Source organism: Formica exsecta, unplaced genomic scaffold (assembly GCF_003651465.1).
Source record: "Formica exsecta isolate Colony F162 unplaced genomic scaffold, ASM365146v1 scaffold28, whole genome shotgun sequence".
NCBI lineage: Eukaryota > Metazoa > Arthropoda > Insecta > Hymenoptera > Formicidae > Formica > Formica exsecta.
The window spans coordinates 278,012-294,099 of record NW_021850063.1 but is presented as its reverse complement, the minus strand read 5'-3'; the positions used below and the strand labels follow the sequence as shown (position 1 = coordinate 294,099).

Below are 16,088 nucleotides of genomic sequence, written 5' to 3'. Positions count from 1 at the left end.
CTCATATTTTAATTAATATAGATTACTATCCATTAAATAACAAGGTCTTTATTTACAAAAAAAATACATTTTATAATCACTTAAATATATTAGGTGGTTTAGTCTCTACTTTCTTTGACATTCTTGTTTCTACCTCTAAAGTATACTGTTGCATTGCCTTTTTATAGACACTATCTTCCGACAATTCTTCCTGCTATAAATTGAATATATTTTTAATACAATATATTATATAAACAATTTAATAATAAATCGAACTTACTGTACATACCTCTTTTGTTGTTTTGTACATAGATAGAAAATTTTGTGTTGCAGATTTTACATTTTCATTTGCTAAATTAGTAGCTGGTATAAAGTTTTTATCTTTGTGGAATCTTCTGCAAGAACAAACATAATTTAGTGATATGACTTAAATAGAGAATGACACAAAAATATTTTATTCAATGTAATACAGTAAAAGACATCTTACACTCGAATTAAATCCTCTTCATAAAAGATAGGTCTGATTTCTTTCTTTGGCAGTCGTCTATTGTATCTAGGTTCGTATTTCGGAGGGAAAGCCTCGTACACTGCCAACCATAACGGTTTGTCTTCCTCTTTCATAGCTTTACCCTTTAATAACGAGATGACCCTGAAATTCATTCCCATTATGTAGATATATGTAGCTATTGTTCGAAATCTTTAAGTTAGCTATTAAATATTGTAAACAAGAGTTCCATTTTTTAATTTCCAAAAGATGATATAACACAAATATACAAAACAAGTTATTAAATAATATCCAAATCTTTATCCAAAAACTCTAATTTCTAATAAAATTTATATAATAAAATGTCGATTGAAAAAATTGCTTGGTAGTTTTAAAACATAATTGCCAATTTAATTTTCGCGTAAATTCAAAAATAATTCTATTGGACAGGATTACAAACAGTACATACACTCACCTGCTATAAACCGTACCAATTTTTTCTAATCTGCTTTGAGCCATGGTGTGTTTCTTTTAACGTGACGATTCGCGAATAAATTATAAGGAACACTCGATTCGGAAAAGACCCGGTGATTCGTCTTCACGGATATTAACCTAACTTTTCAAGCATCATGCATCATCACAATATCCCGTCGCCATTTTTAAAACGTTACAGTGTGGTATAAAAAGATAAGTCCCTAAAAATTAGCATGTGATCTTTGCAAGTGACTTTTTGAAATGACAGTGTGGCTAACCTGCCGTTTTCCCGCGCAGACAGAACCGAACCGTGTTCGCGTAGCTTTCAAAGCGTTTTGCGTGTTTCTTCGAATTTTTCCGTATAATAGATATCGTGTAATAAATATTGGATTTTTTAATTAATTGCTGCAAGGATGGATACGGAAATCGATCAGAATCTGGAACAGATAACGCGCGAATATGTTGATTTTCTCGACGACATGGTAGATATTTAATAATCAACATTTGTTATCAACACAGTGTACTTTCACTTCATACCGGCTACATCTTCTAATTTTATTAATTTTATTAAATTTATAGTCGGGAAGAAAAGGAGCGGAAATCGGAACGAGAGCGCGCTGCCTAACTACTCCGGATTACAAAGCCGCATGATGATGACAATGTTGTTCATCTACGATCTACGCCGCGACTTGCGAGGCCAAAATCGCGGCAGTGAAGCCCACGATCCGCGGCATCGACTAGCAGCGGGTACACGGCGCCGTTTAAGGGAGATCGCGGGGGAATAATATGGCCAGCCACCCCCGAATGCGCAGGATTCGATCGATGGTCCACGAGAGAGGACGTATCGTTATCTCGCGGGTGCCTCTCCTAGTGCCGTATCCACGTGTCCGCTTCTCCCGAACGTGGCAGTGGGATAAGATCCCCGTGTCTCTTTTAAACCGCAATTAAATATAAGATAGATCGGATCTTCGTGATTTGCGAAACGACAGCGCACACAAAAATTAATTTTATAAAATTTATATATATATATATATATATATATATATATATGTAAATTTAAATATATTTTATTATAAAGCGTTATAAAGATTATATCATTGTTTTTATGATATGTTGATTATGCCTACAGGAAGATCAAGGCATATATGCCACAATGGTTAAAAACATGGTTCAGGAAAATAAGTACAGACTGGTTGTGAATATCAATGATTTGAGAAGGAAAAATTCTGTGCGTGCAGCAAGGTATAATAGATTCATTTCTTCAGTTCTTATTAACTTGTAGTATGGATAAATATTGTCCACAATGTCTTGAAGAGTTAAGAATTATGAATTAATATATTTACAGCTTATTAAATAATTCTTTCGAGGAACAACTAGCATTTCAAAATGCCTTAAAACAGTATATTTCAAGTATAGATATTGAATATGCCAAGAGCAACAAAGATTTCTTCGTAGCTTTTGAAGGTAGCTTTGGAAACAAACATGCTACACCAAGAACACTTACCTCACATTATCTTGGTAACTTGGTATGTGTGGAGGGTATCGTCACAAAATGTGAGTACCTACAGAGAAAAAAACATAACTTTTATTCCATGTGAGATTTATTAAATTTATTAAAATCTGTTTAATTTCGAATAATTTAATCCATTTGTATATAGGCTTACAAAAAAATTGTGATATTTTTATTCAGAAATTTATCTTTTCATAAAAATAACATATATTACATATAAAATTATTTATTGTAGGTTCACTGGTACGACCAAAAGTTGTGAGAAGTGTCCATTACTGTGATGTGACCAAAACAGTCCTAGAGAGAGCCTACTCGGATTTAACTTCCTTGGAAGCTTTCCCGCATTCCGCTATTTATCCAACTACTGTAATTGTCTCTACAATATTTAAATAAGAAAAAAACATTTGTTTATCAGTTTCAAAAAAATTTACCTTTTTGGCTGTAGGATGAAGATGGCAACCCATTGGAAACAGAATTCGGTTTGTCCACTTATAAAGATCATCAAACACTCACTATACAAGAGATGCCAGAGAAAGCTCCAGCTGGACAGCTACCACGAAGCGTGGATGTAATCTGCGATAACGATTTGGTAGACTTGTGCAAGCCCGGAGATCGAGTACAGGTCGTTGGAAATTATCGATGTCTTCCAGGAAAGCAAGGCGGATACACAACTGGCGCTTTTAGGTATGTTCTGACAAAGGTGGAGAATTATTTTCCAATTTAATTGTGAGTTTTGTGATTTAATTGTGGATCTGTTCTATTTTCACCTAAATATGTGTTCTGTGCATAATCAGGACTGTTCTAATCGCCAACAATGTGATGCAACTGAGCAAGGAAGCTAATCTCGCGATTTCCCACGACGATGTGGCCATGTGCAAAAAACTGGCAAAGAACAATCCCTGCAAAAATATTTTTGAACTCCTCGCTAAGTCCCTTGCACCATCTATACATGGCAACGAATACATCAAAAAGGCGATTCTGTGTCTTCTATTAGGCGGGGTAGAAAAGATCTTGCCAAACGGTACAAGGCTAAGAGGGTAAGATTTTACCAAATTCTCCATGCTTATATATCGAAAATGTGATTAATCCAATAACTAAAAAAACAGATAATTTATTCTGTTATTTCTTAATAAGCTTTGATACATTTTAAAAAATTTGATTTGAGAGGTCTGATAAAGAGATCTTTTGCAATTTAGTAAAGGAAAATAATACCTAAGAAAAAAATTCATAATTGATACCAAGTAGTGAAAGTTTTGCCTCCTTTATCTTTAATATTCATTAACGATCTTGGAATAATAATCAGGACATCTTTCATACATTAGAGATATAAACGTATTGCTAATTGGAGATCCATCGGTGGCCAAGTCACAGCTATTACGTTATGTATTGTGTACCGCTCCACGAGCAATTCCGACTACCGGACGTGGATCTTCTGGCGTTGGTCTGACAGCGGCGGTTACGGTTGACCAGGAGACCGGCGAGCGTAGGCTAGAAGCGGGTGCGATGGTACTGGCAGATCGCGGTGTCATTTGCATCGACGAATTCGACAAGATGTCGGATATTGACAGAACGGCGATACACGAAGTGATGGAACAGGGCAGAATCACGATCGCCAAAGCGGGTATTCACGCCAGTCTGAATGCTCGTTGTTCGGTACTGGCGGCTGCGAATCCTGTATACGGAAGAGTAAGTTCGTCCTCTTGTGGTATTCTCTTGAAGAAGATTTCAAGAAGAAGCGGAAAATAATTATGAAGAAATTCGAGCTTTTATTCGAGATTTCTCTGTAATTTATGGAAAGATTTAGATAGTTTTGAATCAGATTTGCTTCTTTGCAGAAATATCTCTGTAAAACTAAAAATTGTTTTCATATAGAAAATAATATATAGTAATTAGACTAATATGTAACAAATAAATGGAATAATACCAATATACACAGAATAAAATATCTAATGACAAGAGAGAAAATATAATACTAATGAAAGCTTTTTTTCTATTTTCAGTACGATCAGTACAAGACACCTATGGAAAACATCGGCCTGCAGGATTCTCTGCTATCGCGTTTCGATTTGCTCTTCGTTATGCTAGACGTGATCGATTCAGATCAGGATCACATAATTAGTGATCACGTTGTCAGAATGCATCGATACAGAAATCCTCTAGAGCAAGATGGGGAGGCCTTGAGTTTAGGTTCCAAATTGGATATGTTGACCACGAAGAATCCGGATGATGTGGCCACTGAGGAGATGCAAACCCAAGTTTATCAGAAATACGATCCACTTTTACACGGACAAACGCGTTCTAAGAAGTAAATATATTGCAATTTATACGTATTTTTTTATTTTAAATATAGTATGAACTTTTCAATTAATTCTAAATGCTGATGTGTAAAGATTTTATACAAAGAGACCTGTTTTATACGAATTTTTTTTAGCGATCAGATTCTCTCCATACAGTTCATGAGAAAATATATTCATATCGCACGATGCATGAAACCCAGACTCACGGAAGAAGCCAGCGCCGTTATCGCGGAAGAATATTCGAAACTTCGGTCGGAAGATATGGTGGAATACGATGTTGCGAGGGTGAGTTTTGATACTTTTGTTTCTATAGGGTAAAAGAAAGATTCCAATCGATACTATATATCAAAATCATCAAAAAGAAGTTATACAAATATCTCTTTTTATATAATTTTCAGACTCAACCGATAACCGCAAGAACCTTGGAGACGCTGATCCGGTTAGCGACAGCACATGCGAAAGCACGGCTCTCGAAAAACGTGGAAGAAGAAGACGCGCGCGCCGCGATAGAGCTTGTGCAGTTCGCTTACTTCAAGCGCGTACTGGAAAAGGAAAAAAGGAAACGACGACGTCGCGACAGCGACGCGTCGGAGAATGCGGGCGATATTGATGAGAGCAGACAACCAAAACGCAGTAAAAAGACGAAAGATTCGGACGATCCGTACGAGTATGATAGCGATGATGCGCTCGATGTGACGAGCACGAGAATAACCAGGACGCAGTCACAAAAAATCAGCATGCGCACATCCCCGAGTCGCACGGAGACCGCGGAGAGCATGGAAATTTCCGTTCCGGAAACAGCGACGCCGACAATCACACAGGAAAGGTAATTTTATTCGAAAAAAATGACCTGAGTTTGATTCTTTGTGTTTGTGAAATTATAATAAAATCGTTACTTGGATAAGTATGAAAGTTTCTTTCACTTTTGACTTTTTACATCTTAAATATTTTATATACATCCATTTTTATATTTTAATTTTATTATTAATATACCTGATAAAACAGAAAAACGAAGATTGACTGAAAAGAAAGCATATTCTTAATTAATTTTCCTCTGATGTTTAGACTTACAATCTTCAAGTCATCACTTCACAAGTTGTTCCAAGACCGAAGGACTCAGACAATTCCGTTGAGAGAAGTCACCAATTATTTAAACACAACACAATCTTTGAATTTCACGAACGACGAGATCAACGCCGCCATCGACACCATGACCGACGCAAATCAAATTATGGCAGCAGAAGGCAACATCTTCCTGATATAAAATCTTACTGGTAATGTTTTCTGTTATGTTTTTTTAGATAATCAAAGCACGCGCGCGAATACCATTTGAAATAAAATTGAAATCGAAGCTTTCGTTTAATGCAATTATACGAGAAGCAAACGGTTATCCAACATAACTATAATGAATAATCAATGACTTTATATGAAACATGTAGCAATGGTGTATTTATATCATTCGATTTATGTATGTATCAGTTTTACTCTCCACAATTTTATGCAAATATTCGAAATTTTTTTTAACCGTTTGTGTCTATACTAATAATCATCGAGTAATAATAACGAATTTTATACAATTTTACGAATAATGATATCTAACAACATTTATTTGTCCCATACTCGATAAGACAATACATTGGCACATAAACTAGCAACAATCATCAACATTCATTTACACTGACGTAAACATAATGCGATTTCCAATGCTAAAAATCTCTCCACTTCTGTAAATACATATATACGCGTAACATATCGACTCACTTCGCGTGTGCGTATTATTGTGCCAACATCGATCGCTTAAAGTTTGACGGATTTATTCGACATACTCGCACACACATACATTCTTCGTCTTATTATAAAAATTCACGACAATATATATAAATGTTCCAATTATCTTTCCTACGTTCAACATGCACAACGTATAATCGACACAATCTTGTTTGAAAATAAATTACATCTTTGGTCGAATAACTCTTTCTCGAGTCTTGCACAACTGTTGTTTTACGTTAAAGTATCTCCCGTAACAGCATTACTGCTAATTATAACAAAGATAATGTAACATCAACATTAAGTGCGCTAACACTTTATAATCGCTGATATTAAATCAATCAATTCGCGTAGATCTATTACGATACAGGCCTTCTCTTGGAACATATTCTGGCATTCCATAATATCCTATTATTTTCATAGAGAATCGGGACCATCTTCGTGACAAAAGTATCTACGACGAATCGCATCTTGCGCTAATTGTACTCACAGTTGCCCTTAACAACGCTATTCAACTATTACTTGCACAATGATTAACTTTAAACTTTGTATATCGTATAAAATTCACTATATAATTAATTAAAATGTTGTGTCCAACGACATGATCGATAATGAATGACGGATACGTGAACGATGTATAGGAAATTTTCTACACCTCGACATTTTTAAACAAATCGATGCTCAAGGATTTAAGTAATTTTCATATGGACAAATCATCTATTCGACGCACACATAATGCCCAGACATTCGATACGAAAAATGAGCATGTATATCTCGATTACATTTCTCTCTTTCGTTAGGAAATCGATTTCTTTAACATGGTGAGCTTCAACAAACAACGAACACAACAAAAGATTCGGAAAGCGTACGGAATTATTCTTTGACACAGCAAAATATTAATGTAACAGCTCTTGGCATTAGAAAGAGTAAATTATGGTCGAAGCTCAACGCGTTAAAGTTTTTCGAGACTGATTTCAAGCGATTAAAATTATTAGGCACATACCACATTTTTTTCCTCCGATTTCTTTTTCCTTACTCGATGCAAAATCTTTAGGCTTGTGTGAACAGAGAAAAAATTCGTTCTTTTTTTTACTGTTGAAGATAGGAATCCTCGTTTTACAATTTGCTCCTGATCATAATCGTTTAGCTCCTAATCGTAATTCTTCGTCATACGGCTTACAAGATTTAAACCTCGTCCTCGCTGGAGTCGCTGCTGTAAGCTAATTGCTCCTTCCACCATTCCCGAACTTCCAGCATAACACTGGAAACTTTAGGCACAGTTGTCTTGTTACTCAATGCTTCCCTTTGTTGCCTGCTTTGCTCCGTATTTTCCGTCAGATGAGGTAAATTATTTTTCACCATCGCTGAAAGAAATTCGAAGAGGAGAAATGTAGCCCAAAATCATATTTAGTGACAAAGTGCGATGATATGAAAATCATCGCTTAGACTTACACGGCGGTCTGCTATTTCTTTTCTTCGATACCGCAATTTTATCTTTCTCAGATCGAACGGATGCGGGATCCGACAACGTCGGAGCCAGATATTTTCTTCCCGAAGCGCTTCCTATACTGTCCGATCTTGGAAGCACTACCGGTTTCTTAGCTCTATGTTTTGGAACTTCGACATCCTAATTGTCAGAAGATTAAAAAATAACAAAATACAAAAATAACACGAATTTCACCATAAGATAATTATTTATAATTAATTTTTATTATAATCCACAAGTAATGGCAATGTAAAAATTCTAGCGGAACGATATTTTAGAGATTATGTAGAAACTCGTTTATTTATATATTTCTTTTGAAAACTTTAAAAGAAAAATTATGATTGATTTGTTAATTTTGATATAAAAATGTTAAAAAATTTCTTTCTTAGATCAACTTTTCTACCAGGAATGTGTATGTGTGCGCTCGAATTATAGTGAAGCAAATAAAATAAAATGTACCTTCGTCTCGGTCTCTTCTTCACGATCGACGCTAATTTCCTTGCTTTTCTCCTCTTTACTTTTCTCCTGATCTTGAGGCGGCACGGCCGCGTTATTCGTAGCACGAAGTCCGGCAATCAAACTATTCTGTTGCTTCTACAAAAATATAGAAAAAAAAAGAAAGATTATTGTCACGACACGATTTTGAAATCAATCAATCCTCACCGCTCGTATCTTTTTCAAACAGCCCTGTAACCAAGTTCTAATGGTTTGCTTGGCTACCTCCTCCTCGATTATGTATTCGAACTCTTCCCGTGCAAGCAGTTCCTCCAGTTGAAGCGCTTTTCTTATGTCCACTGAACGGTACGATAACATACTAAAAAATTCTTCAATTTAGAAAGCTTTTTAATAATTAAACTCGAATGATATAAGACTATTCACACACATCATTTGTGTATGGTTGAAGAATTTGCAAACCAGATGGTACAACATAAGAAGGATGAAAAAATCTAGAGCAATTTATAAAATATCTGAAAGATTCATAAAACATCTCTATCGGATTTTAATTAAAAACTTAATATAAAGAGAGTAAACGCACTTACTATTGATCACAGTCAGTTTCACAAAACTTACTTAATGACGTCATGAAAGGTGACGTCTTCACCATTGTGCAGTCGTTCCAGCTCATAGCACATGTACTTGAAGAGCAGGCGATCTTTCTGTGGATCAGTCTCCAATCTACCCTTTAATAACCGCAAAATAAATTTCACCTGAAACATATTAGTATTATTATTTGCACTTCTTAAGGATTGTTATATCGTCTTGCTGGATATGGAATTATTTATTCGAAATTCATAAGTAAGACCATACCCGCTTCACCGGTATAACACCTTTTTGGTGATTATCAACGACATTCCACGTGTTCTGGAAGTTCCTTATGTCGGCGTATGATAATAATGCGTCTTCTTCATTCGAATAAAATAGAGAAAAGTTCTCCATGATAATAGCTGTTTGAAAAAAAAACACAAAATTTTATTTTTCTTACCTGCGATTCTCACTCTTTCTAATTAAATTATTCTAAAAATCTAATTAAAAGAATATTGTTTTAAAAAATTAATTTAAATATCCTTCTTCCTCTCTCCATAAGTAAAGCGAGAGAAAAATAATTGTGTCATTTTTTTAAATATAAATAATATCTATATGATAACTTGACGTAAATATTTATTTGGTGCGTATCCTGTACATACCCACTAAAAGATTCAAGACGATGTAAGTAATAATGACGTAAAAGGTGCAAAAATAAATTAGAGAAGCGTGGAAATTGCCACAATCTGTTTCCCAGTAATTATTCGCCGGTGTGCAATAGGGCGGCTGTATCATGCAGTCGTGCATAATTTTATTCCAATCCTCTCCTGTCACTATGCGAAAGAGCATCGCCACGCCGGTGACCGGTGACTCAAAATTAGCACGTCTGGATTGCAAAGAGATTGCTTTTAATACACTGGCGAAAATAATACAGGAGACGAAGAAAGATCATGAATTCAGAAAAGAGATTTAGTACCATTGAAAAATCCAGATAAAAAGATGTACGTTTTATATACTTATAAATTCTAAAAAATCTGGTGAGAATAATTCTTTAATGATAAATTAAAAGTGTAAACGTATATGTGTATTTCTCACCTTCCTATGCCTTCTCCGTACTTTACAGTACCAAAGATTATGGTGCCGGCTAACGCATAAAAGAACACAAGGAGAAACATGCCGAATATGATGAAGAAACTTTTGCAGACAGATACACCGACCGTCAACATCAGCATCTTAAGAGTCGTGTGTTTGCCGGTGATGGTGAAAAATCTGAGGATCACAACCATAAATCCGATCACGTAGGATAGGTCATTCTGAAAGCAACGCAGTAAATCATAATACTAGGAAAAGAATGTGGCGAAGAGAATCTAACTAGATATATCAAACATACCTTCATCGTGCAATGTATAACGATCCAGATAACGCCCACGACTGTCACGAGCAAATCATATCTGTTTCTTCTGGACTGCCAATAGCCACGTGGTGTAAAAGCAATGTTTTTCATGATTACTTCCACGAGGAAGACCAGTGTCAGAATCGTGGAGACCGTAGCGAGCGCTTCCGTATGTTCCTCCTCGATTCTCCACTTGAGACGAGCAAGATAAAGAAAAAAAAGAGGAGAAGACCGCAGATTAAACATGAGCAAACGATTAGTCACACTAACTTTTAGCCACGGTCTAATGGTAGCCGGTAAGGAACAAATGATTCAAAGTAACAGTCTCCAAATCGATGGGGGCTTCTCTATATGTAGGAATGATTTTTTTTCTGTTATCTTCTATTTTTTTCGAGATTGGACGTCACTTTGTCTTTTCAACACGATGCTTGTCGTGATCCTACTAATCCTACCGTTGGACGCTTGTTCTATATACATGACTAATAAATTTGTAAAGAACTAAATAGGAAGTAAGGCTGCTTAATTAAAGCTGCTTTTCTCAAGCTCGCAAATGGCGTTTTCAAGCAAGATTGATTCGTTGTAAGAACTTTAAGCTAGCATATTGAGTTCACGTGATCATGCATGTAACTCTCTAGTTGTTATATAACAATTTCTGTAATTAAACTATTGCCAATAAATAGAGAGCTTATCTAAGGCGCGAATGAAAGCAATGCCTAAGTAAAAATGGGATAATTATGGAAGGTATCGCGAGATCCTGACAAGTATCTATCAGTTCTGGCATGTTTAAATCGAAAGATTAGCCTTGTTCAACTCACAGAGACGCACAGCAGAGCGCTATTTATGAGCACCATGACGGCGATGAATCGTTTGAAATAAATGTTCTGCGTAATGTCGTAGATGAAAGCACGGAACTTCTTGCCGTCCGGTCTCGGCGGTAAGTGCAACGGCTGAGCGATTTTTAAACGTTTCTTCAAGTCGCACCTGCATCGAAATTCATATCTAGTAAATCATATCGAGATCGAAATTCGCCGATAAAATATCTCGAAACCTCTCACCATCTTCTCTGATCAACCGTAAGCAAAGCGGTGCCTTTGTTCTCGGAGTAATTCGCGATCACGACACCTACGAATAGCGTTAAGCCGATCATACAACCAAGGAAGATATAAATGTGTATATAGATTGCATGAACCTGAAAAAATAGGATATACAATATGATAAAAATTACTTATTCTTGAAGCGCAAAATATGTAAATTTTTACGAAGCGTGTTTGTGTATTAAAGTAAAAATTAGTGACTCACAGGACCGAGAGCTTTAATAAGAACATCCCGCACATCGAGCCAGCCTTTGAAAGAAAGTACTTCGAACAAAGCCATCATCGCATCGCCGATGTTATCAAAGTTAAACCGTTTAGGATTAGCCCTGAAACGCATTACAGTATTAGTACTACGAAGACAAAAAAATCTATAAGCATTGCATTAAGAGAGAGAGAGAGAGAATATGAATTATTGATAAAAAATATATATCTGATAGTATACAATAAAATATAATTATTAATAAAATATAATTATACCCTCAAAAAAATGTCTTGCTGATATAGGTAGATTCTAGGTGTCACAACAAAAATTTATTGCTATTTTTTGTATCTGTTAGAATATTGTCTGTTACATATAGAATTTATAGCAGCAATATTCTAATAATATCTTCTAGAAAATTTAGGTCCCATTGCCAAATGTTAATCACTGCATTGGATAAATATGAGTTTCGATACTACAGCTAGAACGATCTTTGTGAGAAATATAACTGCCAATTATAACTGCAGCATCGAAAAATTGAGAGAAATTGTTTAAAAGAGCTAGATAGATTGAGCGCGTTATACAAATATGTTAGACGTGAGGATTATATATTCATTTGTTTCTTGCCGCTAATTTTTTCTGTATACCACAGCCAAACTTTATAACAAGTATGATTGGCCTTAACATGGATAGGCGCCACAGAAAAACATTCTTTCTAAATTTCACAAACAGTTCAGATATAAATTCTGTCTCTGTCACTTAGATCGATTAAATGCGAAACATATGCGATATCACAGTATTTGCTAATCATTTATGTACCTCAGTTAATTTTGCGCACCCAGAAAATTTTTGCTGTGGTTGCAATACCACTTTTTTGAGTGTATATTTAGTCGAAATAGAACTGACCGATTTATTAACCATTTTATGCTCACCAAACGCGTGGTACTAAAATGGACGGATAACTCTCGTTCTTCCCCGGTCGCAGCTTCATTTTCGTCACAAACACTCTTCTCATGAACACGCCGACGCAATCCTCGCGCTTTAAAATAGTAGGATCGTTACATCTTGCTAATCGACCGCCATACAATTGTACACCATAGCTCGCAAATACGAACATTAATAGAATCAATAATGTCGATACCTAAATAAAATGGTTCTTTATCAATCACTTTGTTTGGCAGTTCATAAATCCACGTCATTTCTAGACCAAAATTTTAGGGAGAGAGGGAGGGGTACTATGCTTTAAAATTTTCAACATTTACCAACAGAATTTCTTTGAATCCCCTGCAAAGCTCATAAACGACCTTTCTCATGTGCGGTACAAGAGTAAAGATCCTCAATGGTCTGACGCATCGTAATATCATCAGCAATTGTGCTCCGGAATTCGGCGGCACACTCTTCGGCATCCAACATAAGAACACAAGACTCACCTGCAATAATATAATAACGTGGCAACATACAAAAATTGTTATCATGTATTACATGATTTATACAATTATATTATTATATAACTATTTTGTACGATTTTTATCATAATTATTATTTTTCTCAAAATTACAAAAATATTTTATAGTATGAAGTAGAATTCGATGTATATATATTTTTGATGTATTATACGTACGATGTAAATGAAAACATCCAATACAGAGGCGACATCCTTGATGTAAGCCTTAGGTGTGAAAAACAGGCCGTCCGCCAAAATCTTGAGCGCTAGTTCGATGCTCATGCAAATAACAAAGCAATATTCGGTAATCTGCAACGCCGGCTCCTCCATCACGCGGTACCGCGGTGTCTCGAACATCATCGAGATGCATGACAACGTCGTGATGAATATCATCACCCAGTCGAGATAAGTCACTAAACCGAGAAAATTGCTGCAGAGAAAGAGATAAAAAATTCATCAGCTTGAGTGTCCCTTTTAGTTCCATCTCAATGTTTTAATATTACAACAAATCTTACTGCAAGCTCTTGTACTGCACTTTCCTTTCCTTGCCCGTTAAAGGATCCTTCAGTTTCGCATCGTATCTCGCATAGACGAACAACTGGCAATACTTTCGGAATTTGCTCTCGCGTGGTACCGCAAATAACGGCGTGTCGAAGAATGGATGATTCTCTCGCAAATCATCTTCTCGTTGATTTCTGGAGAGATAAAAAAAGAAAAAAGATGTAGAATATTAGATTGGCGGAGATCTTAGAAATGTGCGGCGTACCGTCGCATTTCCGCCTGTTGTCTCTTAGCTTGAAGCAACTTGATATCTAAATCGTGCGGTCTGCTGCGCGATGAACTAACTCTGTTTATTCCACCTATGTCTCCGTTTTCCATGAGATGCTCGTACGTCTGTTTGAGCTTGATCGATCCACTTCGGACGCTTCTTCTGATTGATCTATTTTCGTCCGTGAGTAAAAAAAACAAATAGAATAAAAGCGAAGACGTAAAATATGCGAGTAGTATTGTTATGAATAATATATTAAAAAATATTAAAACTTCTATGTAATAACGAATTGAAAAAGAATATTGGATCATTGAATATATATTGTTCTATTTCTTAAATTTTCAAACCTATAAATGTCGATTCTCTTTTTTAGATTCTTTTCTTATATCTTTGTATTTTATTCTTACTTTTTCTGGTCAATGCGAAGCTGCTTGGCGCTGCTAACAGTACCCTGCGGTTTTAAAAGTCCTTTTCCTGGTACTGGAATCATGGCAGAATCTCCCAATAGTAATCTCTGATTGTTGGAGTCACTGTAAGCAATTAAAAATTAGTTCCAAGTCTAAGTTTTAGAGTAGTAACACCGCAACGCGATGTTAAACTTACTTTATGATATAAATGACAGCTGCTTTCTTCAAATTAGTGACAACAGTTCTCACCTTCGGTGGATTGTTCAAGATCTTTACCGGACGTTGTTTTCTATATACTATTTTTGAATCGAAGGTTTCGTTAATTCTTTTAGCATTTTCGTTCTCCTCGTCTTCTACTTCGATCACAAACTGTCGCATAAAACTTTCACGCACCTTAGAAAAGATAAATCAAATATTGATTTCAATGCAGATTGTTCAAGATCTTTACCGGACGTTGTTTTCTATATACTATTTTTGAATCGAAGGTTTCGTTAATTCTTTTAGCATTTTCGTTCTCCTCGTCTTCTACTTCGATCACAAACTGTCGCATAAAACTCTCACGCACCTTAGAAAAGATAAATCAAATATTGATTTCAATGCATTGAATAGTTATTGTTTTTTTTTAAATTAATATTAAAAATTTATTAAAATTATTAATAACGAATCGCAAGAAAGAATAATATTTCTTCAGAAACCTTCGGCAGATTGAAGTCCGACGGTACTTTGTGAAGACACGTCATTTGCGGACTATCCGGGAATTTTTCAAAGATTCTCAGCCTGAACGGCAAGCTCTCCTTTATCTCGGCGCTTTGTTCACGAAACTTCAGTTGTTTCAATTTCTTTATATCTTCGTCCAGCTCAAGATTGTCTAGGATCACTGCGACGAAGAGACTCAATACAATCTGAAGAGATAGTTTTAATTAATTACATTGATTAATATTCGTTATATAATTTTAACACGCATTTATTGCATTCAAGAAATATCAAGTGAAAAACATGTACCAGAGTGACGAAGAGATGATATAAAATAAAATATACTGCGACTAGAGGTGCCATTGTTTCATGAGTTCGTAGCATGGTCTCGTCCATGACATCGACCCAGGCTTCTTGCGTGAGAATTTGGAACATCGACATAAATGCCTAAAAAAAATTTATCCTTTGAAGCTTAGAACACACAATTATGTAGCAATAAAATTCGTTAAAGTATAAAAGCGACTTACTTCGGGAAAAGTTTCAAACTTGGTAAAGTCGCAGAGAAAACAGAAAAGCTGCATGGAAATGCTGGAAGATATCACCAGCAGGCACATGGTAAAAATAATGAGACTGCCGAGTTTCTTGCCAGGACCAAAAATTTTGTAGACGAAGTCCTCCAACATCGGTGACGCTTTAATAAGCCGGACCACTCTGAGAACCTTTTCGTATACAAAGATATAAAATATTAAAAATCTATTATTGTTTTCCCAAACAATAGTTGTTCAAATTTCTAAAAGTTGAAAAATCAGCGGTTAAGGAAACAGCGCAAACAACGAATTTAAAGAGCACATTCAAGCATAGAAAAATGAAGTGAAGTGAAACAACACGAAAGACGAAGAGTTGGAAGTAACTGATAGAGACCTGAAAGTAAGTGAATCCAGAGAGATAAAAGAACGGAATAATGTGTAAAGTTGTGCCGATAGCAAGCAGCAACTCGAACTTGTGAATCGAATGCTTGTAGTAACTCCGGAATCCAAGGCACCATATCTTGAAGAGCGTCTCCAAGTCC

The 16,088-nt window shown here is 35.7% G+C and overlaps 3 protein-coding genes across 7 annotated transcripts in view; 1 reads left to right on the top strand and 2 right to left on the bottom strand.

Annotated features, from left to right (window-relative positions):
- Nucleotides 1-30: 30 nt before the first annotated feature.
- LOC115237155 (probable 28S ribosomal protein S23, mitochondrial) lies at nt 31-1,151 on the bottom strand. 3 transcript variants are annotated; one of them, XM_029810039.1, is made up of 4 exons: nt 933-1,151; nt 467-628; nt 269-374; nt 31-193 (listed from the first exon to the last, which is right to left on the bottom strand). In XM_029810039.1, the coding sequence occupies exons 2-4, from the start codon at nt 598-600 to the stop codon at nt 77-79; spliced, it is 357 nt and encodes a 118-aa protein (XP_029665899.1). In that variant the 5' UTR covers nt 601-628; nt 933-1,151; the 3' UTR covers nt 31-76. The 3 variants fall into 3 exon arrangements, with proteins under 3 accessions (XP_029665899.1, XP_029665900.1, XP_029665898.1); XM_029810040.1 differs by having other exon boundaries at nt 955-1,151; XM_029810038.1 differs by having other exon boundaries at nt 939-1,150.
- A 62-nt stretch (nt 1,152-1,213) lies between these two features.
- The window catches only part of LOC115237149 (DNA replication licensing factor Mcm3), a 35,020-nt gene continuing 20,145 nt past the window's right edge, over nt 1,214-16,088 (top strand). The window contains exons 1-12 of one of the 3 annotated variants that reach the window (XM_029810027.1): nt 1,214-1,419; nt 2,067-2,179; nt 2,283-2,491; nt 2,683-2,813; nt 2,893-3,131; nt 3,242-3,484; nt 3,770-4,133; nt 4,448-4,752; nt 4,879-5,029; nt 5,143-5,570; nt 5,810-6,018; nt 10,144-10,258. In XM_029810027.1, the coding sequence (XP_029665887.1) occupies nt 1,351-1,419; nt 2,067-2,179; nt 2,283-2,491; nt 2,683-2,813; nt 2,893-3,131; nt 3,242-3,484; nt 3,770-4,133; nt 4,448-4,752; nt 4,879-5,029; nt 5,143-5,570; nt 5,810-6,008 (2,451 nt within the window). In that variant the 5' untranslated portion in view covers nt 1,214-1,350 and the 3' untranslated portion in view covers nt 6,009-6,018; nt 10,144-10,258. Of the gene's footprint in view, nt 1,420-2,066; nt 2,180-2,282; nt 2,492-2,682; nt 2,814-2,892; nt 3,132-3,241; nt 3,485-3,769; nt 4,134-4,447; nt 4,753-4,878; nt 5,030-5,142; nt 5,571-5,809; nt 6,019-8,014; nt 8,145-10,143; nt 10,259-16,088 lie in introns of those variants that run through there. The other 2 variants (XM_029810026.1, XM_029810029.1) reach the window with 2 other exon arrangements.
- LOC115237156 (sodium leak channel non-selective protein) overlaps nt 6,317-16,088 on the bottom strand; it is a 26,693-nt gene continuing 16,921 nt past the window's right edge. Inside the window, exons 32-54 of the mRNA XM_029810042.1 lie at nt 15,941-16,088; nt 15,547-15,738; nt 15,329-15,466; nt 15,022-15,228; nt 14,523-14,719; nt 14,327-14,449; nt 13,917-14,090; nt 13,666-13,845; nt 13,328-13,580; nt 12,969-13,136; nt 12,639-12,847; nt 11,713-11,833; nt 11,469-11,602; nt 11,229-11,394; nt 10,411-10,605; nt 10,116-10,333; nt 9,683-9,906; nt 9,306-9,442; nt 9,069-9,205; nt 8,661-8,811; nt 8,457-8,591; nt 7,964-8,138; nt 6,317-7,875 (exon numbers count right to left, since the gene is read on the bottom strand). Coding sequence (XP_029665902.1) covers nt 7,697-7,875; nt 7,964-8,138; nt 8,457-8,591; nt 8,661-8,811; nt 9,069-9,205; nt 9,306-9,442; nt 9,683-9,906; nt 10,116-10,333; nt 10,411-10,605; nt 11,229-11,394; nt 11,469-11,602; nt 11,713-11,833; nt 12,639-12,847; nt 12,969-13,136; nt 13,328-13,580; nt 13,666-13,845; nt 13,917-14,090; nt 14,327-14,449; nt 14,523-14,719; nt 15,022-15,228; nt 15,329-15,466; nt 15,547-15,738; nt 15,941-16,088 — 3,961 coding nt within the window. The 3' untranslated portion in view covers nt 6,317-7,696. The remainder of the gene's footprint in view (nt 7,876-7,963; nt 8,139-8,456; nt 8,592-8,660; nt 8,812-9,068; nt 9,206-9,305; nt 9,443-9,682; nt 9,907-10,115; nt 10,334-10,410; nt 10,606-11,228; nt 11,395-11,468; nt 11,603-11,712; nt 11,834-12,638; nt 12,848-12,968; nt 13,137-13,327; nt 13,581-13,665; nt 13,846-13,916; nt 14,091-14,326; nt 14,450-14,522; nt 14,720-15,021; nt 15,229-15,328; nt 15,467-15,546; nt 15,739-15,940) is intronic.

Coding starts and splice junctions, on each gene's coding strand:
- LOC115237155 (XM_029810038.1), bottom strand. CDS start 982: ATGGCTCAAAGCAGATTAGAAAAAATTGGTACGGTTTATAGCAG. Junction 375..466: donor GAAGAGGATTTAATTCGAGT/GTAAGATGTCTT, acceptor TTGTTCTTGCAG/AAGATTCCACAAAGATAAAA. Junction 194..268: donor TGTACAAAACAACAAAAGAG/GTATGTACAGTA, acceptor TTCAATTTATAG/CAGGAAGAATTGTCGGAAGA.